Genomic DNA, 26,444 nt, shown 5'->3' on the forward strand with positions numbered 1-26,444 from the left:
TGTTTAAATCACCATCTTTAATTAGGAGAAACACCTTAAACTGCACTCTCCACAGTCAGTGTCAACTTGCTGATTCAGTGACTTTATTTGGTCTGCGTCCTTGAAACAATTTTCTGTTTCTCTGAACTTGAAGCTGTGAAGAGAATAAATTTTTAATGAGTTATCCAATTTCGACTTCTGCATTAATGTAATACCAACATTATCCCCATGGAATCTGTTGCTGTAAATTGGACCATTAAAACTCAACTAAATGTGGCAGAGTCAGTTGACAAAGTTTAAATTGCCTCCTCTACACAGTCCATTAAATGAAAACCAGGTGGTTGAGTAACGGACAGCACTCAGCTGTTAGATGAAATTGGCCTTTGTATCATAGATTTTCTGACTGGTGCCACTGTTCGACAATGCACTTCTGTTCACTTTTAAAATAAAACAAAACTTTCTTGTGCCTGAGGTTTTTTTTACATCCACGTGGAGGATGCAAGTTTACTAGATATTAAAGATATCAAGGCATAGTGCAGGAAAATGGCATTGAGGTAGATTAGCTATACTGTAAGCTATCACTCAACAGAAGAGTGTGCAGCCAGTGAGACTGAAGGTGGCACGAGTCTGTTTTGCAGTAGCTTAGGCTTTTTAGTCTCTGGACAGAGTTTCTTGATGTATAGTAAAGTTAGTAGTTGGTAAACCCAAAAGCACTCTTTGAAACTACCTTTGCTCCTTCTATGAGGTGTGGTTCCTTCTGCAGTGCATTCTGAAGCCCTTCTTCTGTGTGGAAGCCAACCCAACAGAATCCTCTGTGGAAGCCAGTCTCTTTGTCCTGCAATAAAAAGTGGCATAGTGCTGAACATTACAACTTTCAATTTACTGGCATTTCCTGAACATTTCAGTCCAGTAATTGGAGCAGCATACATTTAGCCATTAATGTTCAAAGAAGGATTACTAATTATGCCATTTGAGGTTTTCCCCTCACGATTAGGAACTGTGCCTCCAGCGCCCCAGTCTCATTACAGTTCACTTCTTCCTTGAACAAACTTTGTCCTTTCAAACAGCACAGCAGGTGGATCACTGTTTATTTTCTTCACACCACTAAAGCAACTTGGAACATTCATTAAAAGCACTTTTTAAATCTGATGGAAGATAATTTGCAACTGATCGCAATATTAAACTGTGAACAAGTTTGATCAGATTTATTACTGTTCAGTTCACAGGAGGTGCCTCATCTGCAGATTCCAATGTTGGAAGTTAGTTTTGCCAACATTGTATTACGATAGCCTCAACACCTAATTAAAATGAGTTCTTCATTGAACCTAAATGCTGAATTAATCAAAGGTTTTAAAGTGATTACTCTTATCAGGTATGATGGCAACTGTGAACCCATCGTAGTTTGTGGAGTAATTTTGAGGTTGCGGGTCTCTTGACAAGACTGTCATACTGGTTTGAAATCATTGACCCAGCTATTCACAGGTGCATTGGAGTAACGTATTAAAGTGTTTGACTCAATCCAAAGACCTTATTAAAAAGGAATTATTTTGACAGCAATAATAGCTTTTGACAAGATTTGACTAATGGAACAACCGTTTTTCATCTAATCAACAATCCTGCTTCAGCATCAATAATGTGCACTCAAATCCAATAAATTCTGATTGACAACCCCATCATGTAGATATCAGCATCATTGCTCGCAATATTCATCTGTCAATTACATCAGGAGTGCTCAATCACACCATAGCAGTAATTCTGTAATAGTATCCCAAATTTTAAATAAAAATGTTATTTTAAAAGGATCTTTAACAACTGGAAGTCAAAAAACTACCTACATACTAATTTCCTTGCCCAGTGGTAAAAAAAAAATCATTTCCTGCATCTCTACAGACTACAAGTTTATTAAAGGGTTAGATACTGGCCTGAATGGCAGCTCCCATGCATTAAATAATGGATTTCTACCCTGCTGCATTTTTGGTCCTAGTCATCCATAATACGACAGATTGAGTTAATGCAGTACTCCCCAAGCCCCAAATCAACTTGAGCCATTCAATCAGTAGATTGGAGCATTGCAGTACACATGGCAAGGTGTCTTTTTTTGCAAAATACAAATATACATGGGGAATAAAATACTTGTTTTTAAGACAATAGTATATTCTTAACTGTCCTGTAATCCTTCCCATTAAACATCCCCAAAGTCCATGTTAGTGTAATTTATGATTTAAAGCTAGGGTGTCTAAAGTCCAGTTCACAGATTATGTGCTGCTCACAAGGCCTGGCAACTCTAATTTCCCTTATAGTTACTTGCTGGTTTGCCCAGTTTAAAATGTTATGGGTCTGGAGCAGAAACAGATTTCAAATTCTTGTAGGCATATGTGTTAATCAACAGTCTCAACAAAAGGAACATATCCCCTTCACAACAGTGGTTACAGATCAATTTGCCTAGTGCCCAATTTGTTAGTCTCAAAAGATGCCTGGATGTGCACCTGAAGTGCAGTAACCTGCAGAGCTACAGACCAAATGCTGGAAAGTGGGATTAGGCTGGGTGGCTTTTTTTTGTCTCAGCCAGTGCAGACATGATGGGCCAAGGGGCCTCTTTCTGCGCTATAAAATTTCTACAACTCAGTGAAATCCATACAGGTGGGGCTGTCTATTTGTTTGTCATTACAGACTGTATTTAAAGGTTGTCAGTCATCCAATCAGCAAGAGATCATTTATAACGTTCCTCACATCAGCTGGAGTTTTTTTGTAAATTCATTCATGGGATGTCGATGCCACTGGCAAAGCCATTTCAGAGGACAGTTAAGAGTCAACCACATTGCGGTGGGGTGGTCAGGTGTCACATAGACCAGACAAGGGCAGTAGATTTCCTTCCCAAAAATACATTAGCGAACAAGATGGATTTTTATGACAGTCCAGCAGTTTCATGGTTACCATTACTGATATTAGCTTTTTATGTTCCAGATTTATTTTGAATTTAAATTCCCCAGCTGCCATGGAGGAATTTGACTTTGTCTCCCCGAATCATTAGTCCAGGTCTCTGAAATACTAGTCCAGTAACATAACCACTCTGCTACCATTCCCTCTTAGGGACATAGGAAATAGGAGAAGACTATTCAGCCTGTCGAGCTTGCTCCGTCATTCAAACATCATGGTTGATCATCTACCTCAATGCCATTTTTCCCCACTATCCCCATTTCCCTTGATGTCATTAGTATCCAGAAATCTATCGATTTCTGTCTTGAACATGCTCAAAGATTGAGCTTCCACAGCACCCTGAGGTAAAATTCCAAAGATTCGCCACCCTCTGAGTAAAGGAATTCCTCCTCGTCTGTCTTAAATAGCCTGCCCCTTATTCTAAGACTGTGTCCTCTGGTTCCAGACTCATCAGGCAGAGGAAACATCCTATCCACATCTACCCTGTTAGAATTCTAAGTTTCAATGAGATCACCTTTCATTCTTGGAAACTCTAGAGAAGACAGGCCCAGTTTCTGAAATCTCTCCTGATGAGACAAACCCGCCATCCCAAGGAATAGTCTGGTGGACCTCTGCTGCACTGCCTCTATGGCAAGTATACGCTTCGTTAGATAAGGAGACCAAAACTGTACACACTACTCCAGGTGCAGTCTCACCAAGGCTCTATACAACTGCAGCAAGACATCTTTACTGCTGTACTCAAATCCCCTTGCAATGAAGGCCAACATGCCACTTGTCTTCCTCTATGCATACTAGCTCTTAGTGACCCATGAACAAGGACACCCATGTCCCCTTAGATATCAACACTTCCCAACCTCTCACCATTTAAGAATACTCTGCCTTTGTTTTTTCTACCAAAGTGGATCACTTCATTTCTTTTGGGCCTCCTTATCTCGAGAGACAATGGATAGTGGATCACTTCATACATTCACATTATATTCCATCTGCCATGTTCTTGCCCATTCATTTGGCCTGTCCAAGTCCACTTGAAGCCACCTTGTATCCTCCTCACAACTTACATTCTCACCTAGTTTTGTGTCATCAGCAAATTTGGAATTATTACATTTGGTCCCCACATCCAAATCATTTATATAGATTGTGAACAGCTGTGGCCCAAGCACTAATCCTTGCGGTACCCCACAAGTAACAGCCTACCATTTGAGAATGACCCGTTTATTCCTACTTTCTGTCTGCTGAGCAATTCTCAATCCATAGCAGTATATTACCCCCAATCCCATGTGTTCTAATTTTGTTCACTAACCTCCTGTGTGGGACCTTATCAAAAGCCTTGTCTAGAATCATGGGATAAGAGCATAGGTACACGTTCAGCACATCTAATCTGCACCAGTGTTTTACTGCACAAACCATCTAGTCTCATCACACTCGCCATATATCTATTACTATTCCCCCTTTCCATCGAATTATATAATTCCTTTTTAAAATCATATATTTCAACAATACTTTATGGAGAATTTTACATTCTAGAAATGTGTAATTTTTTTCAAATCTTTTTAATCATTATCCTGAACCAGTGGTCTCTTAAGGAATTAGGGATTTAAGGAATGGACAGGAAAGTGGAGTTGAGACAGAAGGTCAGCCATGATCAGACTGAATGGAGAAGGCCATATGATCTACTCCTGCTACAATTTCTTATGTTCTTAAGAAACAATGTCACTATAACCCTGCATAGCTTTTGAAAACCTCAATCAAGTCACTACTTAACATACTCGCCTTTAATTTAAAAAAACTTCAAGTTTCTCTTCATAATTAATTATAAGTTCTCACCCCTAGTAACATTCCAGTGACTTTATCCATTGCCTTTATGCCTTCTGAGATCATAGAATCACAGAATGGTTACAGCACCGAAGACAGCCATTCAGCCCTTCGTGTCCATGCCAGCTCTAAGATCAGTCCCACTCCCCAGCCCTTTCCCGGTAGCCCTGCAAATTTTCTTTCTTCAGGTGCTAATCCAGTTTGCTTTTGAAAGCCACGAGTGAATCTGCATCCACCACACAATCAGGCAGTGCATTCCAGTTTTTTTGTTAATCGTTCATGGGATACAGGCGTCACTCGCTAGGCAAGCATTTATTGCCCATCCCTAATTACCCTTGAGAAGGTGATGGCGAGCTGCCTTCTTGAACCACTGCAGTCCTTGGCACGTGGGTACACCAACTGATGTTAGGAAGGGAGTTCCAGGATTTTGATCCAGCGACAGTGAAGTAACGGCGATATAGTTCCAAGTCAGGATGGTGCGTGACTTGGAGCGAAGGCCTGCTCAGGTCAGGAAAAAGAACCAACCGAACCACAGCGGACCCGAGCCCGACCCGAGTCCCTCCAATTTTGCCCCGAGCCCAACCCGACCCAAGCCTTTACTTACCTTCCTGACACCGAACCTGCAGGAAGCTGCAGCGCATGCGTGATGACGTCATAGTGACGTCACTCGCTCACTGCGCAGACTTAGTTTCGTCCCGAACCACAGCGGACCCGAGCCTGACCTGGCCCGAGTCCCTCCGATTTTGTCCCGAGCCCAACCCGACCCGACCATCCCTTTACTTATCTTCCTGACACTGAACCTCCAGGAACTGCAGTGCATGCGTGCTGACGTCATAGTGACGTCACTCGCTCACTGCACAGACTCAGTTTCGTCCCGGACTCCCAGCTCAGATAAGTTTTTTTTAAATTTCAATACTTACCAGCAGAGCACTTACCGTGTGTGTCAGGCCCGACCCAGGCACGGCCCGACCCGACCAGAGCCTGAAAGCCGGGCCCGGATGTGGGGCCCGACCCGACCCGAATGTGACACATGTTGTCAGGTCCCGTCAGGTTCGGATTGGGTAGCAGGCCTTTAGCTTGGAGGGGAGCTTGCAGGTGGTGATGTTCCCATGCATCTGCTGCCCTTGTCCTTCTAGGTGGTGGAGATCATGGGTTTGGAAGGTGCTAAGAAGTGTTGGTGAGTTGCTGCAGTGCATCTTCTAGATAGTACACTGCTGCCACTATGCTTCGGTGACGGAGGGAGTGAATGCTTGTGGATGGGGCGCCGATCAAGCGGACTTCTTTGTCCTGGATGGTGTTGACCTTCTTGAGTGTTGTTGAAGTTGCATCAATCCAGGCAAGTGGAGAGTATTCCACCACAGTTCTTACTTGTGCCTTGTAGATGGTGAACAGGCTTTGGGGAGGCAGGAGGCGAGTTACTTGCTGTAGGATTCCTAGCCTCTGACCCACTCTTGTAGCCACAGTATTTATGTGACTAATCCAGTTCAGTTTCTGGTCAATGGTAACTCCCAAGATGTTGATAGTGGGGGAATTCAGTGAAGGTAATGCTATTGAATGTCATGGGGAGATGGTTAGATTCTCCTTTAAGATAGTTATTGCCTGGCACTTGTGTGGCGCGAATGTTACTTGCCACTTATCAGCCCGGGCCTAGATATTATCCAGGTCTTGCTGCATTTCTACACTGACTGCTTCTGTATCTGAGGAGCCGCGAATGGTGCTGAACATTGTGCAATCATCAGCGAACATCCCCACTTCTGACCTTATGATTGAAGGAAGGTCATTGATGAAGAAGCTGAAGATGGTTGGGCCTAGGACACTACCCTGAGGAACTCCTGCAGTGATGTCCTGGAGCTCAGATGATTGACCTCCAACAACCACAACCATCTTCCTTTGCACTAGCTACAACTCCAACCAGCGGAGAGTTTTCCCCCTGATTCTCATTGACTCCAGTTTTGCTAGGGCTCCTTGATGCCATACTCGTCAAATGCTGCCTTGATGTCAAGGGCAGTCACTCTCACCTCACCTCTTGGGTTCAGCTCTTTTGTGTATGTGTGAACCAAGGCTGTAATGAGGTCAGGAGCTGAGCGGCCTTGGTGGAACGTAAACTGAGCGTCACGGAGCAGGTTATTGCTAAGCAAGTGCCGCTTGACAGCACTACGATACCTTCCATCACTTTACTGATGATCGAGAGTAGACTTGTGGGACGATAATCGGCCGGGTTGGATTTGTCCTGCTTTTTGTGTATAGGACACGCCTGGGTAATTTTCCACGTTGCTGGGTAGATGCCAGTGTTGGAGCTGTACTGGAACAGCTTGTCTCGGCGCGCGGCAAGTTCTGTACCACAGGTTTCAATACTATTGCTGGAATGTTGTCAGGGCCTGTAGCCTTTGCAGTATCCAATGTCTTCAGTCGTTTCTTGATATCACATGAGTGAATCAAATTGGCTGAAGATTGGCATCTGTGATGCTGGGGAATTCAGGAGGAGGCCTAGCCAATCATGCCACCTTTGGTTCGTTTGCCATTCACCACAAATCTGATTTGTTCTCTGATTCTCTACCCTTCCACCAACCAATAGAAACAGTTTCTCCCTATCTACTATTTAGATCACTTATGATTTTGAACACCTTTTATCAAAGCTCCTCGCAACCTTCCCTTCTCCAAAGAGCTTCCCAGCTTCCTAAATCTATCCATGTAACTGAAGTCCCTCATCCCTGGAACCATTCTCGTAAATCTCTTCTGTACCCTCTCTAAAGCCTTCACGTCCTTCCTAAAGTGTGGTGCCCAGAATTGCACATAATACTCTAGTTGAGGCTGAAGCAGTGTTTTGTAAAGACTCATCGTAACTTGCTTACTTTTGTACTCTATGCCTCTATTTATAAAAATCAGGATCCCGCATGCCTTTTTAACCGCTTTCTCAACCTGATTTGTGCACATATACCCCCAGGTCTCTCTGTTCCTTCACCCCCTTTGGAATTGTACCCTTTAGTTTATATTGCCTCTTCTCGTTCTTCCTACGAAAATGCATCACTTCACACTTCTCAGCATTAAATTTCATCTGCCACGTGTCCGCCCATTCAACCAGCTTGTCTATGTCGTCTTGAAGCTTATCACTATGATACCAGGCTCTCAAAGCAGGTCGTCTTCTCCCAGCTCAGTCAGGGCAGACACAACAGACGAGGACAAAAGCACTTCAAGGATGTGCTGAAAGCCAGCAAGAAGAAATGCAGCACTGACATCAACTCCTGAGAGACCACTGACCATTGCCCTGGACCGAACCAGATGGAGGCAGAGTCTGTGGGAAGGATCCCAGCATTTTGAGACCCAATGACAACAAAATGAAGAGAAAAGGCGAGAGCAGCGGAAGGAACAAGCCAAGAACCGAATTAATAATACAAGACCAGAAATCTCACATGACAACAAATGCCTTACGTGCCATAAAGTCTGTAGATCCCGAATCGGCCTCATCAGCCATCTTCGGACTCACAGAAGACAATCATCCTCGCCTTTGAGGGATAGCAAATAATAATCCTCCTCACAGTTCACAATACTTCCAAGTTTTGCATCAACTGCAAATTTTGAAATTGTGTCCTGTTTACCCAATTTTAGGTAATTAATATACATCAGGAAGAACAGTGATTCTAGTACCGATCCCTGGGGAACCTCACTGTATATATTCCTCCAGTCCGGAAAACAAACTGTTCACCACTACTGTGTTTCCTGTCACTCAGCCAACTTTGTATTCATGCTGCCACTGTCCTTTTCATTCCATGTCCAAAACGGTACAAAGCAGACAGTCAATATGATTTTGTGAAAGGGAAATCATGTTTAACTAATTTATTAGAATTCTTCAAGGAAGTAACAAGCAAGGTGGATAAAGGGGAACCTGTAGATATGGTGTACTTGAATTTCCAAAAGGCATTTGATAAAATGCCACATCAAAGGTTACTACACAAGATAAGAGCACATGGTGTAGGGGGTAACATATTAGCATGGATAAAAGGAGTGGTTAGCTAACAGGAAGCAAAGAGTAGGGATAAATGGGTTTTTTCCGGGTTGGTAAGCTGTAACTAATGGAGTGTGTTACGACTGAGGTGGAAGGAGTGCACTGTCTTTCTAGTCCTGTTCTCCGCAATTCACAACACATATTTTTAAAATGTTTACCCAGTTCCCAATTCAGTCAATCATATACTCTACTCCTTATCCCAGAATAAAATACACCAACCAGGTTTCTTTAATAAACAACAAAATTATCAGTTCATTATCAAACAAGACTTACCCAGTAACAAAGCAAAGCATTAACAGATTTAAATATGAAAGTTCCCTTTATAAATTCCCCACCACCACAAACACACACACACACAGAGAAAAAAACAGAAATTCTCTCTGCAGAGGTCTGTTACTAAAAAAGAATACTTTGGCCAAAAACTTGCTAATTCTTGAAAAAAAACGAGAAGATACAGAAGGAAGTCAGTTGTCCCTTATGGTCTGGGTATGGATGTCGAGAAATCGTCAGGTAGGCTTTCTAGGAGACATGTGGCATCAGGAGTTTCAGCCAACCCACACTTGAATCACAGGGTTTTTCCAAAGACAGGAAGAAAGAGGAGCTGACACACTGGCCTTCTCAGGGTCTCAGAGAGGTGCAGGCAAAATGAGCGGGGGTTTCTTTTTTTCTTGGCAGGCAAAACACTAACTGTCTTCAAAACAGTTCACACCCCAACTGAATCAAAACAATATCTCAGAAGCAAAACCGCAAACGGAAAGTCAACCTCCTGACCTCCATAAACCTTGACATGTGGCTTTTCTGTAAACATTTTCCTCAGATCACCAAGGTTTCTGTTGTTTGAGCTTAAAGCACATGATTTCCAACAAAAGGTTGTTTTCAAACAACATCTCAGTGTCCTTTCAGTGAACTATCAATAACAAAACAAAGTCCAGCATTTATAAAATCTTCAGCTTTCCAGTGAATCCATCTCCACAATTTAAATAAGAGTCCTCAAAAAAAAACTTTAAAAATATAGAAGCATCTTCATATCAAATGCCACAGGGATCAGTGCTAGGGCCTCAATTACATACAATTTATGTCAACGATTTGGATGAAGGGACCAAATGTATGGTAGCTAAATTTGCCGATGACACCAAGATAGGAAGGAAAGTAAGTTGTCAAGGGGAGGTTAAGAGTCTACAAAAGGATATAGATAGGTTAAGTGAGTGGGTAAAAAATTGGCAGATGGAATATAATGTGGGAAAATGTGAACTTGTCCACTTTGGCAGAAAGGATAGAAAAGCAGTATACTATTTAAATGGAGAGAGATTGCAGAACTCGGTAGTACAGAAGGATCTGGGTGTCCTGGTACATGAATCACAAAAGGTTAGTATGCAGGTACAGCAAGTGATCAGGAAGACAAATGGAATGTTAGCATTTATTGCAAGGGGAATCGAGAATAAAAATAGGGAAGTTTTACTGCAGCCGTACAGGACCTTGGTGAGACAACATCTGGAGTACTTTGTACAGTTTTGGTCAACTTATTTGAAAAAGGATATAATTGCATTAGAAACAGTTCAGAGACGGTTCACTCGACTATTTCTAGGGATGAAGGGTTTATTTTATGAAGAAAGGTTGAACAGGTTGGGCCGATATCCGCTGGGGTTTAAAAGAATGAGAGGGGATCTTATTGAAACATATAAGATCCTGAGGCGGCATGATAGAGTGGATACTGGGAGGATGTTTCCTCTTGTGGGGGAGACTAGAACTAGCGGACACAGTTTAAAAATAAGAGGTCTCCCTTTTAAGACGGAGGTGAGGGTCATTATTCTGTGGAATTCTCTTCCCCAGAAAGAAGTGGAGGCTGGGTCATTGAATTTATTCAAGGCCGAGTTAGATTTTTGATAGACAAGGGAGTCAAGGGTTATGGGGGCAGACAGGAAAGTGGAATTGAGACCACAACAAGATCAGCCATGATCTTACTGAATGGCGGAGCAGGCTCGAAGGGCTGAATGGCCTACTCCTGCTCCACGTCCTATGTTCCGAGTATTCCAACTGCAGCCTAACAGCTAGTACAAGATCAACATTACAGCTTTGCCTTTGTATTCTATGCCTCCAGATACAAAACCAGGGGTGCCATTTGCTTTTTCTTAATGGCCTTATCTACTTGTACTTCCACTATTAATAACCCATGTAGATCCACTCCAAGATCCCTCTACTCCTCTGTTCCATCTGTGCTGTAATCATTCTGTGACTTAAAATCTCATAATTGAAGGTGCTCTGCTTTCTACACTATTACTTCAAAAGTTTATTCTTCACATTTTCCACATTAAACAGCATCTGCCACCCATCTGCCCATCCTGTCAGTCCTCTAGAGTTCTTCAAGATCTATTACAATTTGCCATATCTCCAAATTAGCTCAGACCTGTAATGTAAAAAAATTCCATGGAATTTCCATTTGTGTAAATAAGATACCGAAAATAAAGAGCAGACCTCTGTGGAACACCACTTACCAGATCTTTATACTGCATCAAGAAAATGAGGACTCCATACAATTCACTTTAGAAATGGAAAAATCTAGTACACTGAACACAACAAAGCAACTCCAGCGTACATTTATTAAACCAGACCAAAAATGTTAATGCAGCTAATACTCACAAATGGAAGAAGACATTTCTTGACTGTTCCAAACTGTCCGAAATATTCTTTGATTTCTTCTGCAAAAATAAATAGGCACACTTAATCCTATAATCTCCCAAACTCTCAATCAATATATTAATTAAATTCTGTAAATCATACTTATCCAAGAATATAGGAAATAGGAGGAGTAGGCCATATGGCCCCTTGAGCCTGTTCCACCATTCAATACGATCATGGCTGATCTTCTGCCTCAACTCCACTTTCCTAACCTCTCCCCATATCCCTTGATTGCCTGAGATATCAAAAATCTATCTATCCCTGCCTTAAATATACTCAGCAATGAAGCATCCACAACCCTGTGTGAGAAATGTCTCCTCATCTCAGTCTTAAATGATCAACCCCTTATCCTGAAGCTCTGCCCCCATTTACTAGATTCCCCAGTCAGGGGAAACAACCTCTCTGTGATTATGGTGTCAAGCCCCTTCAGGAGTTCGTACATTTCAATGAGATTTTCTCTCATATTCTAAACCCCCGAGAGCATAATCCCAATTTACTCAGCCGAGCACAAAGGAAGATGGTTGTGGTTGTTGGAGGTCAATCGTCTCAGTCTCAGGACATCACTGCAGGAGTTCCTCAGGATAGTGTCCTAGGCCCAATCATCTTAAGCTGCTTCATCAATGACCTTCCCTCCATCATAAGGTCAGAAGTGGGGATGTTCGCTGACGATTGCACAATGTTCAGCACCATTCACGACTCCTCAGCCTGAAGCAAACAGTGTCCAGATGCAGCAGGCCTGGACAACATCCAGGCTTAAGCTGATAAGTGGGAAGTAACATTTGCGCCACATAAGTGGCAGGCAATGACCATCTCCAACAAGAGAGAATCTAACCATCTCCCCATTAAGTTCAATGGCATTACCATCATTGAATCCCCCCTATCAACATTCTGGGGTTACCATTGATCATAGACTGAACTGGACCAGCCACATAAATGCTGTGGATACAAGAGCAGGTCAGAGGCTGGGAATTCTGCAGCAAATACCTCACCTCCTGTCTCCCCAATGCCTGTCCACCATCTACAAGGCACAACTCAGGAGTGTGATGGAATACTCTCCACTCGCCTGGATGGGTACAGCTCGAACAATGCTCAAGAAGCTCAACACCACCCAGGACAAAGCAGCCCGCTTGATTGGCACCCCATCCACCACCTTAAACATTCATTTCCTTCAACACTGATGCACAGTGGCAGCAGTGTGTATCATCTGCAAGATGTACTTGCAGCAACTCACCAAGGTTCCTTCAACAGCATGTGCCAAACCAGCGGCTTCTACCATCTAGGTCAAGGGCACCAGATGCAAGGGAACACCACCACCTGCAAGTTCCCCTCCAAGCCACACACCATCCTGACTTGGAACTATATCGCCGTTCCTTCACTGTCGCTGGGTCAATATCCAGAACTTCCTAACAGTATTGTTGGTGTACCTACACCAAGGACTGCAGCGGTTCAAGAAGGCAGCTCACCATCACCACCACCTTCTCAAGGGCAATTCAGGATGGGCAAGAAATGCTGGCCTAGCCAGCAACACCCACATCCCATCAGCAATAAAAAAAAGCCCCTCATAGGACCATCCCAGGGACAAATCTAGTGAACCTTTGTTGTACCACCTCCAAGGCAAGTACATCCTTCCTTAGATGTGGATAGCAAGATTTCCTTATTCTTGTACAAGTCTAATGCAATAAAGGCCAACATGCCATTTGCCTTCCTAATTGATTGCTGTATCTGTATGCTAACTTTGTGTTCCTTGTACAAGTGCACCCAAGTATCTTTGAACATCAATAATTAAAAGTTTCATGCTTTTTAAAAAATATTCTGTTTTTCTATTCTTACTACCAAAGTGAAGAACCGCACACTTCCCCACATTATACTCAAATTGCCACCTTGTTGCTCACTTGCCTACCTCACCCCTTAGGTTAGGCAGATCTGAGTTGGTCAATGGTCAGGGAGAGGAGAGTGTGACTGCGCATCAGGCAGGTATGGGGAATCAGCACATAGTGATGGAGCAGCCTTAGGCCCCGACTTTGTCCAGTACATACGAGGTGCTTGCTGCCTGTGTGGATGAGAAGGACTGTAAGGTGGATGAGCAGACTGACCAAGGCACCATGGTGAAGGATGCCATTCAAGTGGGGGGAGCCAAGAGGTATGTGGTTGTGGTAAAGACAGTATAGTCAGGGGGATAGATACCATTTTCTGCAACCGCGACCGGGAGCTCCGAAGATTGTGTTGCCTGCCCGATGCCAGGGGGAGGATCCAGTTGTCATGGTCCACGTGGGAACCAAAGGCATAGATAGAACCAGGAATGATGTCTGCTAAGAGAATTTGAGGAGTTAGGGTCCAAATTAAAATGCAGATCAACAAAGGTAATCATCTTTGGATTCTTACCTGAGCCGTGCGCCAATTGGCACGTGGTCAAGCAGATTAGAGAATTAAACGCATGGCTCAAAGAGTTGTATGGGAGGAAGGGGTTTTGATTCATGTGGTACTGGCATCAGTACTCAGGGAAGAGTGAGCTATTCCATTGGGATGAGCTTCACTTAAACCGGGCTGGGACCAGCTTCCTGGCTAATCATATAACTAAGGCTGTGGACAGGGCTTTAAACTAATGGAAGGAGCAGGGGTGGGGGTGGAGGGTTCGGGTGGAGAGAGATTTCGAAAACCAAAAGAGAAAGGTCGAGGCATCGGAACAATATAGCACTGTAGGTAAAGAGAAGAATGGGACAGGAAGGGACAGAGTGTTTAACAAAAATTGTACATCAGCGAATAGGGTCATTGCAGGGAATTGAAGTAAAAAAAAATTAAAGGTTCTTTATCTGAATACAGGAAGCATCTGCAACAAGATAGATGCACTAGTGGCACAAATAGAGGTAAATTAAGGTAACCCAGGGGGCATAGATTTAAGTTAAGGGGCAGGAGGTTTAGAGGGGATTTGAGGAAAAATATTTTCACCCAGAGGGTGGTTGGAATCTGGAACGCACTGCCTGAGCAGGTGGTAGGGGCAGGAACCCTCACAACATTTAAAGAAGTATTTAGATGAGCAATTGAAATGCCATAGCATACAAGGCTAAGGGCCAAGTGCTGGAAATAGGGATTAGAATAGATAGGCGCTTAATGGACGGCACAGACACAATGGGCCAAAGGGCTGTATAACTCTATGACTCTATGAGATTAATTGCCATTACAGAGACATGGTTACAAGGTGCTCAAGGTTGGGATATAAATATTCCAGGGTACACAATATTTCTGAAAGACAGACAGAATGGCAAAGGAGGAGCAGCCCTGATAGTAAAGGATGACATAAGGACATTAGTGAGAAAGGATCTGGCCTCAGAAGACCATGAAGTAGAATCAGTATGGGGGGAAATTAGGAATAGCAAGAATCAGAAAATACAGGTCGGAGTAGTTTATAGACCCCCTAACAGTAGTTATACAGTCGGACAGAGCATTAAACAAGAAATTATTGGAGCTTGTAACAAAGGCAATGGAATAATTGTGAAGGACTTTAATCTTTATATAGCCTGGAACAATTAAATTGGAAAGAGTGGTCTAGAAGATGAGTTTGTAGAATGTTTTCATGACAGTTTCTTGGAGCAATATGTTGTAGAAGCATCTAGGGATAAAGCTAACTTAGTTCTAGTTTTGTGTAATGAAGCAGAGTTAATTAGTAATGATACAGTAAAAAAAATCCAATAGGAAATAGTGATCATAACACCACTGAATTCCATATTAAGTCTGAAAGTGAGATGTTCCAATCAATAAACAAGAATCTTAAACTTAAACAAAACCAATTACATAGGTAAGAAGGGAGAACTGTCTAAGGTAAATTGGGTAACTAGACTAAAAGGTATGGCAGTAAATGAACGGTGGGAAACATCTAAAAGGAACTATTCAAAATGTTAATCAAAAATACATTCCGCTGAAAACAAAAACTCAGCAAGAAAGACCCATCCATGGCTCAGGCAGGAAATTAAGGATAGTATTAGATTAAAAGGCTTACAATGTTGCAAAAAACAGTTGCAAATCTAAGGATTGAGAGTGTTTTAGAAACCCAAAGACCACCAAAAAGTTGATAAAAAGGAAAAAAGAGTAAACTAGCCAGAAATATAAAAACAGATTGTAAGAGCTTTTATAAGTATAATCAAAGGAAGAGACTAGCTAAAGAAACCTTGGTCCCTCAGATGCAGAAACAGGAGAAATTATCATGGGGAAATGGCAAAGGCATTGAACAAATATTTTATGTCTGTCTTCATTGTAGGAGACAGAAGTTTCATATCAGAAATAGACAGTAACCTAGGGGCTAAAAAGAGTGAGGAAATTGAGATCAGTACAGAAAAAATATTGGAGAAACGTAAGGGACTAAAATCTGACAAATTCCTAGGGCCTAATGGCCTACACCCTAGGGTTCTAAAAGAGATAGCTGCAGAGATAGTGGATGCGCTAGCTATGATTTTCCAAAATTCCTTAAATTCAGGACCGGCCGCATCAGATTGGAAGTTGGCAAATGTTTCCCTCCTTTCTTGAAAAGCGGTGTGAGAGAAAACAATGAACGACAAGCTATTTAGCCTAACATCAGTCGTTGGGAAAGTACTGAAAACTATTAAGGAAATCTTAACAATACACTGAGAAAAGCACAGTATGATTAGAACCAGTCAACATAGTTTTACTAAAGGAAAACCCTGTTCGACAAATTTATTAGTTTTTTGAGGATATAAACTAGTAGGGTAGATAAAGGGGAAATCAGTAGATGTAGTATACCTGGATTTCCAAAAGGCATTCAATAAGATGCCACACAAAATGTTAATAGGCAAGATAAGGGCTCATGGAACTGAGGGTAATATATTAGCAGGGATAGAGGATTGATTAACAGACGGAAAGCAAAGAGTGGGCATAAACACGACATTTTCAAGCTGGCAGGCTGTGAATAATGAAGTGCTGCAAGGATCTGTGCTGGGGTCTCAGCTAGTTACAATCTATATTAATGACTAAGACGAAGAGACAAAGTAATGTATCTAAGCTTGCTGATGATACAAAGCTAGATGGAAAGATAAGCTGTGAGGAGGACAGAGAGAGGCTGCAACGAGATATAGACAGGTTAAGTGAGTGGGTGACAAGATGGCAGATGGAGTATATTGTAGGGAAGTGTGAAGTTATTCACTTTGGTCCTAAGAATAGAAAAGCAGAATAATATTTTTTGAAAAGGTGTGAAACTTGTAAGAGACTTGGGTGTGTTCATACAAGGAATGCAGAAAGTCAGCATGCAGGTTTCCCCTGGTTGGGGAGTCTAGGATCAGGGGACACAATTTCTAATTAAGGGGGAAGCCATTTAGGACAGAGGTGAAGAGAAATTTCTTTACTCACGGGGTTGTGAATCTTTGGAATTCTCTACCCCAGAGAGCTGTGGAAGCTCAGTCATTGCGTATGTTTAAAGTAGAGATTGACAGATTTCTAAATATCAATGACATAAAGGGAATGGGGATAGTGTGGGAAAAAGGAACTGAAGTGGATGATCAGCCATGATCATACTGAATGGCAGAGCAGGCTCGATGGGCTGAATGGCCTATTCTTGCTCCTATGTTGCTAAGCTAAATCTAATCTAAAAAGAATAATGCTTTAAATTATGAGGACAAGGAGAGATAAACTCAATCTAGTAAAAGATAAATTTAGAACTCAGAAGTTCATCTTCACACAAACAGTGGATCCAGAGTAAATAATATTTCGGGACTTCCCCTCCATCCTGGAACCATGACAGGGTTCCCCTTGCCCTCACTTTCCTTCCCACCAGCCTCCACATCCAAAGGATCATCCTCTGCCATTTCCAGTACCTTCAGCGTGATGCCAACACCAAACACATCTCCCCCTCCTCTGCCAGCATTCCGAAGGGACCGTTCCCTCCACGACACCCTGGTCCACTCTTCCATCATCCCCGACATTTCATCCCCTGCCACAGCACCTTCCCATGCAATCGCAGGAAGAGTAATACCTGCCCTTTTCCCCTCTCTCTTCTCACCATCCAAGGCTTCAAAGACTCCTTCCAGGTGAAGCAGCAACTTACTTGTACTTCTTTCCGTTTAGTATACTGTATTCACTGCTCACAATGCGGTTTCCCCTACATTGCAGAGACCAAACGCAGATTGGGTGACCGATTTACGGAACACCTCCGCTCAGTCCAAATGCATGACACCATAATTCCAGTTGCTTGCCATTTTAAGTCACCATCATGCTCTCACACCCAAATTTCTGTGCTCGGCCTGCTGTAGTGTTCCAGTGCAACTCAACCCAAACTCGAGAAATAGTACCTAAATCTTCCAATTAGGCACTCTACAGTCGTCTGGACTCAACATTGAGTTCAACAACTTCAGACCATTTTCAATGTTTTTTTTTTATCATGTAGAAGTCTTAAACATTGTTTTTCATGTTTTTGCTTTTGGACAGAGCTGTTCATTATTCAGAAATGAACGTCGTCTCTGGACAAATGCTGTCTTTTACTATGACGATTACCACTCCCTTTGCCTTTTATTCCATGACATCTTTGTCACTTAATCTCTCCTGTCCTCTGCCCTATCACACACTTTCCCTTTTGCTGTTCTTCCCCTTCCCCCACTTTCACTTGCAAAAAGTCTATTACATTTCTAACCTTGCCAGTTCTGATTGTTCCAAGTGCTTCCATTTTTTTTGTTAAATTATGAGGATGTGTGTGGTAAAACTGAAAAAAACTTCCATAGATGCTGGAACATTGTGTCTTAAAAAAAAAGGTCATCAGAAGGTCTTTTGGACTGAGCTTGTAAACAAGAGTTACTGGAAGAATCAAGGAAAGCTAAAAACAAGCCCTTACTGGAAGTCACCCGTCTTCAGATATTACCCAGCAGGGTTATTTTTCGACTTTTTTTTTATTCATTCATGGGATGTGGGCATCGCTAGCCAGGCCAGCATTTATTGCCCATCCCTAATTGCCTTTGAGAAGGTGGTGGTGAGCTGTCTACTTGAACCGCTGCAGTCCATTTGGGGTAGGTATACCCACAGTGCTGTTAGGAAGGGAGTTCCAGGATTTTGACCCAGTGATAGTGAAGGAAAGGCGATATAGTTCCAAGTCAGGATGGTGTGCGACTTGAAGGGGAACTTGCAGGTGGTGGTGTTCCCATGCATTTGCTGCTCTTGTCCTTCTATTTGGTAGAGGTCGCAGGTTTGGAAGGTGCTGTCTAAGGAGCCTTGGTGCATTGCTGCAGTGCATCTTGTAGATGGTACACACTGCTGCCACAGTGCGTCGGTGGTGGAGGAAGTGAATGATTGTAGATGGGGTGCCAATCAAGCGGGCTGCTTTATCCTGGATGGTGTCGAGCTTCTTGAGTGTTTTTGGAGCTGCACGCAGCCAGGCAAGTGGACAGTATTCCATCACACTCCTGACTTGTGCCTTGTAGATGGTGGACAGGCTTTGGGGAGTCAGGAGGTGAGTTACTCGCCACAGGATTCCTAGCCTCCGACCTCCTCATAGCCACGGTATTTATATGGCTACTCCAGTTCAGTTTCTGGTCAATGGTAGCCCCTCGGATGTTGATAGTGGGGGATTCAGCAATGGTAATGCTGTTGAATGTCAAGGGGAGATGGTAAGATTCTCTCTTGTTGGAAATGGTCATTGCCTGGCACTTGTGTGGCGCTAATGTTACTTGCCAATTATCAGCCCAAGCCTGGATATTGTCCAGGCCTTGCTGCATTTCTACATGGACTGCTTAAATATCTGAGGAGTCGCAAATAGTGCTGAAGATTGTGCAATCATCAGCGAACATCCCCACTTCCGACCTTATGATAGAAGGAAGGTCATTGATCAAGCAGCTGAAGATGGTTGGGCCTAGGACACTACCCTGAGGAACTACTGCGGTGATGTCCTGGAGCTCAGATGATTGACCGGCAACAACCACAACCATCTTCCTTTGCGCTTGGTATGACTCCAGCCAGCGGAGGGTTTTCCCCAATTCCCATTGACCTCAGTTTTGTGAGGGCTCCTTGATGCCATACTCGGTCAAATGCTGCCTTGATGTCATGGGCAGTCACTCTCACCTCACCTCTTGAGTTCAGCTCTTTTGTCCATGTTTGAACCAAGGCTGTAGTGAGGTCAGGAGCTGAGCGGCCCTGGTGGAACCCAAACTGAGCGTCACTAAGCAGGTTATTGCTAAGCAAGTGCCGCTTGATGGCACTGTTGATGACACCTTCCATCACTTTACTGATGATTGTGAGTAGGCTGAAGGGGCGGTAATTGGCCGGGTTGGACTTGTCCTGCTTTTTGTGTACAGGATATACCTGGGCAATTTTCCACATTGCAGGTTAGATGCCAGTGTTGTAGCTGTACTGGAACAGCTTGGCTAGGGGCGTGGCAAGTTCTGGAGCACAGGTCTTCAGTACTATTGCCGGAATATTGTCAGGGCCCATAGCTTTTGCAGTATCAAGTGCCTTCAGTCGTTTCTTGATATCACGCGGAGTGAATCGAATTGGCTGAAGTCTGGCATCTATGATGCTGGGGACTTCAGGAGGAGGCCAAGATGCATCATCAACTCGGCACTTCTGGCTGAAGATTGTTGCAAATGCTTCGGCCTTATCTTTCGCACTGATGTGCTGGGCTCCCCCATCATTGAGGATGGGGATATTTGTGGAGCCACCTCCTCCAGCTGGTTGTTTAATTGTCCACCTCCATGCGGGGCTGGATGAGGCAGGACTGCAGAGCTTAGATCTGATCCGTTGGTTATGGGATTGCTTCGCTCTGTCTGTCGCATGCTGCTTATGCAGTCTGGCACGCAGATAGTCCTGTGTTGCAGCTTCACCAGGTTGACACCTCATTTTGAGGTATGCCTGGTGCTGCTCCTGGCATGCTCTCCTGCACTCTTCATTGAACCAGGGTTGGTCTCCTGGCTTGATGGTAATGGCAGAGTGGGGGATATGCCGGTCCATGAGATTACAGATTGTGGTTAAGTACAATTCTGCTGCTGCCAATGGCCCACAGCACCTCATGGATGCCCAGTTTTGCATTGCTAGATCTGTTCGAAATCTATTCCATTTAGCACGGTGGCAGTGCCACACAATACGATGGAGGGTATCCTCAATGTGAAGGCGGGACTTCGTCTCCACAAGGACTGTGCGGTGGTCACTCCTACCAATACTGTCATGGACAGATGCATCTGCGGCAGGCAGATTGGTGAGGACGAGGTCAAGTATGTTTTCCCCTCTTGTTGGTTCCCTCACCACCTGCCGCATACCCAGACTAGCAAGTATGTCCTTTAGGACTCGGCCAGCTCGGTCAGTAGTGGTGCTACCGAGCCACTCTTGGTGATGGACATTGAAGTCCCCCACTCAGAGTACATTTTGTGCCCTCGCCATCCTCAGTGCTTCCTCCAAGTGGTGTTCAACATGGAGGAGTACTGACTCATCAGCTGAGGGAGGGCGGTAGGTGGTAATCAGCAGGAGGCTTCCTTAGCCATGTTTGATCTGATGCCATGAGACTTCATGGGGTCCAGAGTCGACGTTGAGGACTCCCAGGGCAACTCCCTCCCTACTGTATACCACTGTGCCACCACCTCTGCTGGGTCTGTCCTGCCGGTGGGACAGGACATACCCGGGGATGGTGATGGCAGTGTCTGGGACATTGTCTGTCAGGTATGATTCCTTGAGTATGACTATGTCAGGCTGTTGCTTGACTAGTCTGTGAGACAGCTCTCCCAACTTTGGCACAAGCCCCCCAGACGTTAGTAAGGAGGACTTTGCAGGGTCGACAGGGCTGGGTTTGCCGTTGTCGTTTCCGGTGCCTAGGTCGATGCCGGGTGGTCCTTCCGGTTTCATTCCTTTTTATTGACTTCGTAGCGGTTAGATACAACCGAGTGGCTTGCTAGGCCATTTCAGAGGGCATGTAAGAGTCAACCACATTGCTGTGGGTCTGGAGTCATGTAGGCCAGACCAGGTAAGGTCAGCAGATTTCCTTCCCTAAAGGACATTAGTGAACCAGATGGGTTTTTACAACAATCGACAGTGATTTCATGGCCATCATGAGACTAGCTTTTAATTCCAAATTTTTATTAATTGAGTTCAAATTCCACTTTCTGCTGTGGTGGGATTTGAACCCATGTCCCCAGAGCAATACCCTGGGTCTCTGGGTTACTAGTCCAGTGACTTGGGGAAAGATGTTTACAAGGAAGTGACAGGTCAAGATTTATAAGGGTCAGGAGGCTTGACTCTTGTGACATTGCTTTTGGTCTTGCTTTGGACAGTGAGTTGGTGATATGGACAGTGTTAAAAAAGACAATTGGAGAAAATTTGCCAAGGGAGCAAACCCCAACTCATAAATTGACATCCAATCTCTCTACACCTCCATCCCCCACCAGGACGGTTTGAGAGCTCCCCGCTTCTTCCTTGACCAGACGCCCAACCAGTTCCCATCCACCACCACCCTCCTCCGCCTGGGTGAACTTGTTCTCACATTGAACAACATCTGCTTCATCTCCACTCACTCCCTTCAAATAAAAGGTGTTGCTATGGGTACACTCATGGGTCCTAGTTATGTCTTTTTGTGGGGTATGTCGAACATTCCTTGTTCCAGTCCTACTCAGGCACCATCCTCCAATTCTGTTTCCAGTATACTGATGACTGTATCGGTGCCGTTTCCTGCTCTCATCCTGAACTGGAAAACGTCATCAATTTTGCTTCCAATTTCGACCCTTCTCTCGCTGTTACATGGTCCATCTCTGACATTTCCCTTCCCTTCCTCGATCTCTTTTCTCCGTCTCTGGGGATAGACAGTCCACTAATATTCATTATAAGCCCACCGATTCCCACCTCGAGTACAATTCCTCACATCCTGCTGCCTTTAAGGACTCATTTCATTCTCCCAATTTCTTCTTCGAAGCATCTGTTCTGATGAGGCAACCGTCCATAACAGAGCTTCCCTTATTTCTTCCTTTTTCCTCAACTGCGGATTCCCCCGCATTGTGGTTGACAGGGCCCTCAACCATGTCTGACCCATTTCCCACATTTCTGCCCTCACCCCTTCCTCTCAGAACCACGAAAGGGTTCCCCTTGTCCTCACTTTCCACTCCACCAGTGTCCATACCCAAAGGATCATCCTCTGCCATTTCCACCACCTTCAGCATGATACCACCACCAAACACATCTTCCCCTCCTCTGTCAGCATTCCAAAGGAATTGTTCCCTCCGCGACACCCTGGTTCACTCCTCCATTACCCCCGACACCTCGTCACCTTCCCATGCAATCGCAAGAGGTATAATACCTGCCCTTTTACCTCCTCTCTCTTCTCCATCCAAGGCCCCAAACACTCCTTTCAGGTGAAGCAGCGATTTACTTGTACTTCTTTCAATTTAGTATACTGTATTTGCTGCTCACAATGCAGTCTCCTCTACACTGGGGAGAGCAAATGCAGATTGGGCGACCGCTTTGCGGACCACTTCTGCTCAGTCCGAAAGCGTGACCCCGAGCTTCCAGTGGCTAGCCACTTCAACACACCCCTTTGTTCTCATGCCCACATTTCTGTCCTTGGCTTTCTGCAATGCTCCAGTGAACATCAACGCAAGCTCGAGGAACAGAGTGGAACTAGTAAACAGTACACTCCTCCCGTCTCGGTTGTAACATGATGGAAGGTCACAGACCTGAAACGTTAAGTTTCTCTCTCCACAGATGCTGTTAGACCTGCTATATATTTCTAGCACTTTCTGTTTTTATGTTGCAACAGCCTTCTGGACTGAACATTGAGTTCAATAATTTTAACAAGGGGACTCCTGGCGTGAACAGTACAGGCGAAAAGACCGAAAACAATAAGATGCTATACCAGAGGGGGTATAGAGAGAGAGAGGCACTTTTTTCTAGATACATGAAAGATGATGGGCCGCAGAACCTCCCCTCATCGTTAATTGTAATGTACCCTTAGCACCGAATCGCAGGTAAAGACCCAGTGGCTCTGGGGAAGGGAAAGCCAACCAGAACCATTCAGTCCGGAGGTCTAATAATGACATGAAAGTACCCCACTTGGAGTACTGTGAGCAGTTCTGGGCACCACACCTTAGGAAGGATATATTGGCCTAGGACCTGTCATAGCCGCTAAGCGCATTGCACTTTTGAACTACAAGAAAGCCCCCAGCGATTTAACATCCGCAGCACTTAAAGCAGCCAGAAGTACTGCACAAAGAACAGCTAGGCGTTGCGCAAACGACTACTGGCAACACCTATGCAGTCATATTCAGCTGGCCTCAGACACTGGAAACATCAGAGGAATGTATGATGGCATGAAGAGAGCTCTTGGGCCAACCATCAAGAAGATCACCCCCCTCAAATCTAAATCGGGGGACATAATCACTGACCAATGCAAACAGATGGACCGCTGGGTTGAGCACTACCTAGAACTGTACTCCAGGGAGAATGCTGTCACTGAGACTGCCCTCAATGCAGCCCAGCCTCTACCAGTCATGGATGAGCTGGACATACAGCCAACCAAATCGGAACTCAGTGATGCCATTGATTCCCTAGCCAGCGGAAAAGCCCCTGGGAAGGACAGCATTACCCCTGAAATAATCAAGAGTGCCAAGCCTGCTATACTCTCAGCACTACATGAACTGCTATGCCTGTGCTGGGACGAGGGAGCAGTACCCCAGGACATGCGCGATGCCAACATCATCACCCTCTATAAAAACAAAGGTGACCGCGGTGACTGCAACAACTACCGTGGAATCTCCCTGCTCAGCATAGTGGGGAAAGTCTTTGCTCGAGTCGCTCTGAACAGGCTCCAGAAGCTGGCCGAGCGCGTCTACCCTGAGGCACAGTGTGGCTTTCGTGCAGAGAGATCGACTATTGACATGCTGGTCTCCCTTCGTCAGATACAGGAGAAATGCCGTGAACAACAGATGCCCCTCTACATTGCTTTCATTGATCTCACCAAAGCCTTTGACCTCGTCAGCAGACGTGGTCTCTTCAGACTACTAGAAAAGATCGGATGTCCACCAAAGCTACTAAGTATCATCACCTCATTCCATGACAATATGAAAGGCACAATTCAACATGGTGGCTCCTCATCAGAGCCCTTTCCTATCCTGAGTGGTGTGAAACAGGGCTGTGTTCTCGCACCCACACTTTTTGGGATTTTCTTCTCCCTGCTGCTTTCACATGCGTTCAAATCCTCTGAAGAAGGAATTTTCCTCCACACAAGATCAGGGGGCAGGTTGTTCAACCTTGCCCGTCTAAGAGCGAAGTCCAAAGTACGGAAAGTCCTCATCAGAGAACTCCTCTTTGCTGACGATGCTGCTTTAACATCTCACACTGAAGAATGCCTGCAGAGTCTCATCGACAGGTTTGCGTCTGCCTGCAATGAATTTGGCCTAACCATCAGCCTCAAGAAAACGAACATCATGGGGCAGGATGTCAGAAATGCTCCATCCATCAATATTGGCGACCACGCTCTGGAAGTGGTTCAAGAGTTCACCTACCTAGGCTCAACTATCACCAGTAACCTGTCTCTAGATGCAGAAATCAACAAGCGCATGTGTAAGGCTTCCACTGCTATGTCCAGACTGGACAATAGAGTGTGGGAAAATGGCGCACTGACACGGAACACAAAAGTCCGAGTGTATCAGGCCTGTGTCCTCAGTACCTTGCTCTACGGCAGCGAGGCCTGGACAACGTATGCCAGCCAAGAGCGACGTCTCAATTCATTCCATCTTCGCTGCCTTCGGAGAATACTTGGCATCAGGTGGCAGGACTATATCTCCAACACAGAAGTCCTTGAAGCGGCCAACACCCCCAGCTTATACACACTACTGAGTCAGCGGCGCTTGAGATGGCTTGGCCATGTGAGCCGCATGGAAGATGGCAGGATCCCCAAAGACACATTGTACAGCGAGCTCGCCACTGGTATCAGACCCACCGGCCGTCCATGTCTCCGTTATAAAGACGTCTGCAAACGTGACATGAAATCGTGTGACATTGATCACAAGTCGTGGGAGTCAGTTGCCAGCATTCGCCAGAGCTGGCGGGCAGCCATAAAGACAGGGCTAAATTGTGGCGAGTCGAAGAGACTTAGTAGTTGGCAGGAAAAAAGACAGAGGCGCAAGGGGAGAGCCAACTGTGCAACAGCCCCAACAAACAAATTTCTCTGCAGCACCTGTGGAAGAGCCTGTCACTCCAGAATTGGCCTTTATAGCCACTCCAGGCGCTGCTTCACAAACCACTGACCACCTCCAGGCGCGTATCCATTGTCTCTCGAGATAAGGAGGCCCAAAAGAAAGAAGAATTGGCCTAGGAGGGAGTGCAACGTAGGTTTACAAGAATAATACCTGGACTACAAGGGTTAAGTTACAAGGAGAGATTATATAAATTAGGCCTGTTTTTGCTAGAATTTAGAAGGTTAAGGCGTGATCTGATTGAAGTCTTCAAAATATTAACAGGAAAAGACAGGCTAGATAAAGATAAACTATTTCCACTGGTTGGAGATTCTAAAACTAGGGGGTAGTGTCTAAAAATTAGGAGCAGACCGTTCAGGAGAGATGTTAAGAAGCATTTCTTCACACAAAGGGTGGTAGAGGTTTGGAACTCTCTCCCACAAACAGCAGTTGAAGCTAGAACAGTTGTTAATTTTAAATCTGAGATAGACAGATTTTTGTGAAGCAAAGATATTAAGGGATATGTGCCAAAGGCAGGTATATGGAGTTAGGCCCCGGATCAGCCATGATCTCATTGAATGGCTGGACAGGCTCGAGGGGCTGAATGGCCTACTCCTGTTCCTATCTTCCTATGCTCCTATACATAAACAGCGAAAGGGCCTGGGGGAGGAGAGGCTGGCAGGCGGTGCCCAGCCTGTGAACCACTATAACCGGCTTCCTCCATTCCTTCACAAACGCAAACAATAAATAAACACAGGGTGGAAGCGGTGCCACTCACTATTCGCCAAGATCCAGGGGATCCGCGACACGAAAATCTCGAAGCTCTTTCTGGAAGGAGCCGCCGCCATGTTGTAACTGCCGCCTAGCACTGACCTCTGAACTCTGACCCGCCGCCGCTCTGG

General features: G+C 44.7%; 1 protein-coding gene across 1 annotated transcript; it reads right to left on the bottom strand.

The window, feature by feature from the left end:
- Window positions 1–26,429, bottom strand: slirp (SRA stem-loop interacting RNA binding protein). Its single transcript, XM_068038609.1, has 4 exons — window positions 26,321–26,429; window positions 11,369–11,427; window positions 707–814; window positions 1–133 (listed from the first exon to the last, which is right to left on the bottom strand). The coding sequence occupies exons 1-4, from the start codon at window positions 26,388–26,390 to the stop codon at window positions 62–64; spliced, it is 309 nt and encodes a 102-aa protein (XP_067894710.1). The 5' UTR covers window positions 26,391–26,429; the 3' UTR covers window positions 1–61.
- Between the last annotated feature and the right edge of the window lie 15 nt (window positions 26,430–26,444).

The sequence above is a fragment of the Heterodontus francisci genome, chromosome 9 (assembly GCF_036365525.1).
Source record: "Heterodontus francisci isolate sHetFra1 chromosome 9, sHetFra1.hap1, whole genome shotgun sequence".
NCBI lineage: Eukaryota > Metazoa > Chordata > Chondrichthyes > Heterodontiformes > Heterodontidae > Heterodontus > Heterodontus francisci.

Excerpts from the sequence above, each read along its gene's own strand:
- slirp (XM_068038609.1), bottom strand. The coding sequence starts at position 26,390 with ATGGCGGCGGCTCCTTCCAGAAAGAGCTTCGAGATTTTCGTGTCGCGG. Across the intron at positions 815-11,368 it reads AGAAATGTCTTCTTCCATTT|GACAAAGAGACTGGCTTCCA; the intron begins GTGAGTATTAGC and ends TTTTTATTGCAG. Across the intron at positions 134-706 it reads ACCTCATAGAAGGAGCAAAG|CTTCAAGTTCAGAGAAACAG; the intron begins GTAGTTTCAAAG and ends TTCTCTTCACAG.